Source organism: Buceros rhinoceros, unplaced genomic scaffold (assembly GCF_000710305.1).
Source record: "Buceros rhinoceros silvestris isolate BGI_N320 unplaced genomic scaffold, ASM71030v1 scaffold16571, whole genome shotgun sequence".
Taxonomy (NCBI): domain Eukaryota; kingdom Metazoa; phylum Chordata; class Aves; order Bucerotiformes; family Bucerotidae; genus Buceros; species Buceros rhinoceros.
The window spans coordinates 1-2552 of record NW_010396112.1 but is presented as its reverse complement, the minus strand read 5'-3'; the positions used below and the strand labels follow the sequence as shown (position 1 = coordinate 2552).

The window sequence follows — 2552 nt, the reverse complement described above, 5'->3', positions numbered from 1 at the left end:
TCAGCAGGACTTTGCTTTGTGAAAACAGAAGTCAGAATAACTCCCAGCGCGGCATCTACTTACAGGACAAAGGTCGTAATGTAAAAGACAAAAGCAACCATTTTCCCTTCCCTTGCCTATATTTCATGGTGTTGTGAAACAGCCGGTTCCATCGTTCCTAGAGCAACGGTGCGTCACCGTTCTCAGCTCCGCTCCCACCCAGCCCTTGTGGGTGAGGTTAGGAGCAGGAGAGACACCTTCTGCCATCGCCATCTTTTGGGTGAAGAAACATGCCAAGTCACAGGGGTGCAGGTGGCTCCCTCAGTGGTGGATTTGAGGGTGCCAGGTCTACTCTGCTTGTCCATCATCAGTGGATCCCCCTTGCTTCAACGGAGCAGAGCTGGTTGCAACACGACATTTCAAATTCTTGGGCTAATCTAAGGTTTTGAAATTTTTCATTCCAAAGTCAGGATGAAAATTCAAAAATTGCAGCCCGTTTTCTAATCCATAAACCAAAATCGCCTCAAGTATTTCAACATTACTGAAACATTTCCCCTGGCTTAGAAACAGCTCTTGATTTGGGCTTTATCATTATTGTACCAATCGCCAAAATAATAATAAAAGAGGTTGGAAGTGCTTTGATAAGTCCCAACAAGATTTGCTCATCCCTGGGAAACGGTCTTAATTCTGCAAACCAGCATTCTCCACCAGAAAACTTGGTTGAAATATTTGCTGAAAAAATGCCTCACGGGTGCTACATATGGGGCTCTGCCAGCGACGACAGAGGAGCAGGCAGGGAGCTCAGGGTGCAGGCAAGACAAAGCTGTCTCCCAAAATAAAGTCCTCAATAGCAGTGAGACCAATCCCTTCGAGGAAAAATGCTAAAAAAAAAAAACAAAAAAACCCCTCTGGAAATTCATCCAGTGCCACATTCTGATGCCAATCCAAAATGCGGAGCCAGATTTAAACTGGTTTGCACCTCTCCACGCACGGATTGTGTTTGCTCTGAAGAAATCAGCAGCATAACTCTGAGATTTGCAGTACATCAGCGACAAGAGCCTGCTGCCGGGGTGCAGATTTGATATCATTAAAGGACACCAGGAGGGGTTTGGTGAGACAGGCAAATCCTGTCGGATAATAAAATGATTCACAGAAATGACTCAATTTTGATGTGATGAACAGACCAGTATGATTTTCCACGGAGCCGCTGCTCAGTTCATTTTGCAAATCCAGAGCCACATTTTCAGGATAGGAAGGAAACATCTTGTTCAATCCCAACTTTTTTTTTTTTTTTAACAGTTTTCTTACACAGAAACTTGTCACTGTTGCATTATTACTAATAATTTATTTTGCAACACAAAAAAATAACTGTGGGAATACACCCTGAGTGAAGGCAAAAGGAGCTCCCAGCTGTTCCCCAGCACGGCTCCAACAAACATCCTGTTTGTAATGATGGCTTCTGATGACAGGCTCTGAAACCAAAACTGTTACCACCAAATTTAAACATCCCAAAGTGACTCTAAGAAAAAAAAAGGAGGTCCCTTTCCTCTCTCACGATGGGATCCCAATTGGAGGAAGCCTGATATCACACTGAGGCGGGAGAGGGGGGGCAGGAATTAATGCTTTAACCTGCAGAGAAAATGGGAACTACCAAGCCTCAAATTTCCTCCTTAGGTGGGTGGGTGAAGGAAGTGGGGAAACTGGGCGCTATTCTGCTCCCGCCGCGAGTGGACGCAAGCCTGCCTGGGCCAGCTCAGAGTCAGCCCCATACCCTGCCTAGACTCTTGTGTGTCTGCATGAAGAACTAGGAAATAATAATTAGCATCATAGAATAAAAAAGCAATGCACCCACTGAGGAAATGGAGCCAGGGGAAGCCCACAGAGGCTCAGACCACAGGCAGGGCTGCCCAGCCCTCCATGTAGCCCCGGGACCCCTCCGGTCCCGGCCAGCAATCCCTCCGGCTTCACTCCACTCCTCCTGATTCGAGCTGGCTCTGCACCACTACAAGAGGCTCCTGCCAGCACCCATGACATTTTATTTGTGGGAGCACCAAGGGTCAATTAGGCCCTGACACCAAGTATGGAGACCCCGACAGTGGGGACACTGTGACATCCCCCCAGCTTCTGCCCACCAGCCACCTCCTGGATGGAGCAGGGGCTCTCTGTGGGGTTTTCCCCCGTCTTACCAGCCTCTTCTGTGGCTTGAGCGGCCGGTTGATGCCATTCATTTTGTGGTAGAGCCCACAAGCGTTGCACAGGTAGTGCCCGGTGCCATCCTTCCTCCAGAGTGGCGTGGACATGGCCCCGCAGTTCACACACTCCCGTCCGTCCCCAGGGAACTCCTCCAGGTACTCTGGAAGAAACACCCAAGGTGTGTGGGTCAGGAGCCATCCCCACTGCACAAGGCCACCGGGGTACCCTGCAGGAGAGGGTCCCTAACCCACTGCACCCCACTGCTCCTCTGCGAGGGACAATCCCTGACTGAGGCGAGTTTACCTCCACCCTGTAAAATGTGGACCAAACCCCTTTATTCCCTCCACATCTTAATCTTTTCGCATCTTGCTCAAAGACAG

The 2552-nt window shown here is 49.2% G+C and overlaps 1 protein-coding gene across 1 annotated transcript in view; it reads right to left on the bottom strand.

Annotated features, from left to right (window-relative positions):
• LOC104501915 (transcription factor GATA-5) overlaps positions 1–2332 on the bottom strand; it is a gene marked incomplete at its 5' end in the record, with an annotated part of 8493 nt that extends 6161 nt beyond the window's left edge. Inside the window, one exon of the mRNA XM_010145808.1 lies at positions 2166–2332. Coding sequence (XP_010144110.1) covers positions 2166–2332 — 167 coding nt within the window. The remainder of the gene's footprint in view (positions 1–2165) is intronic.
• Positions 2333–2552: the final 220 nt, after the last annotated feature.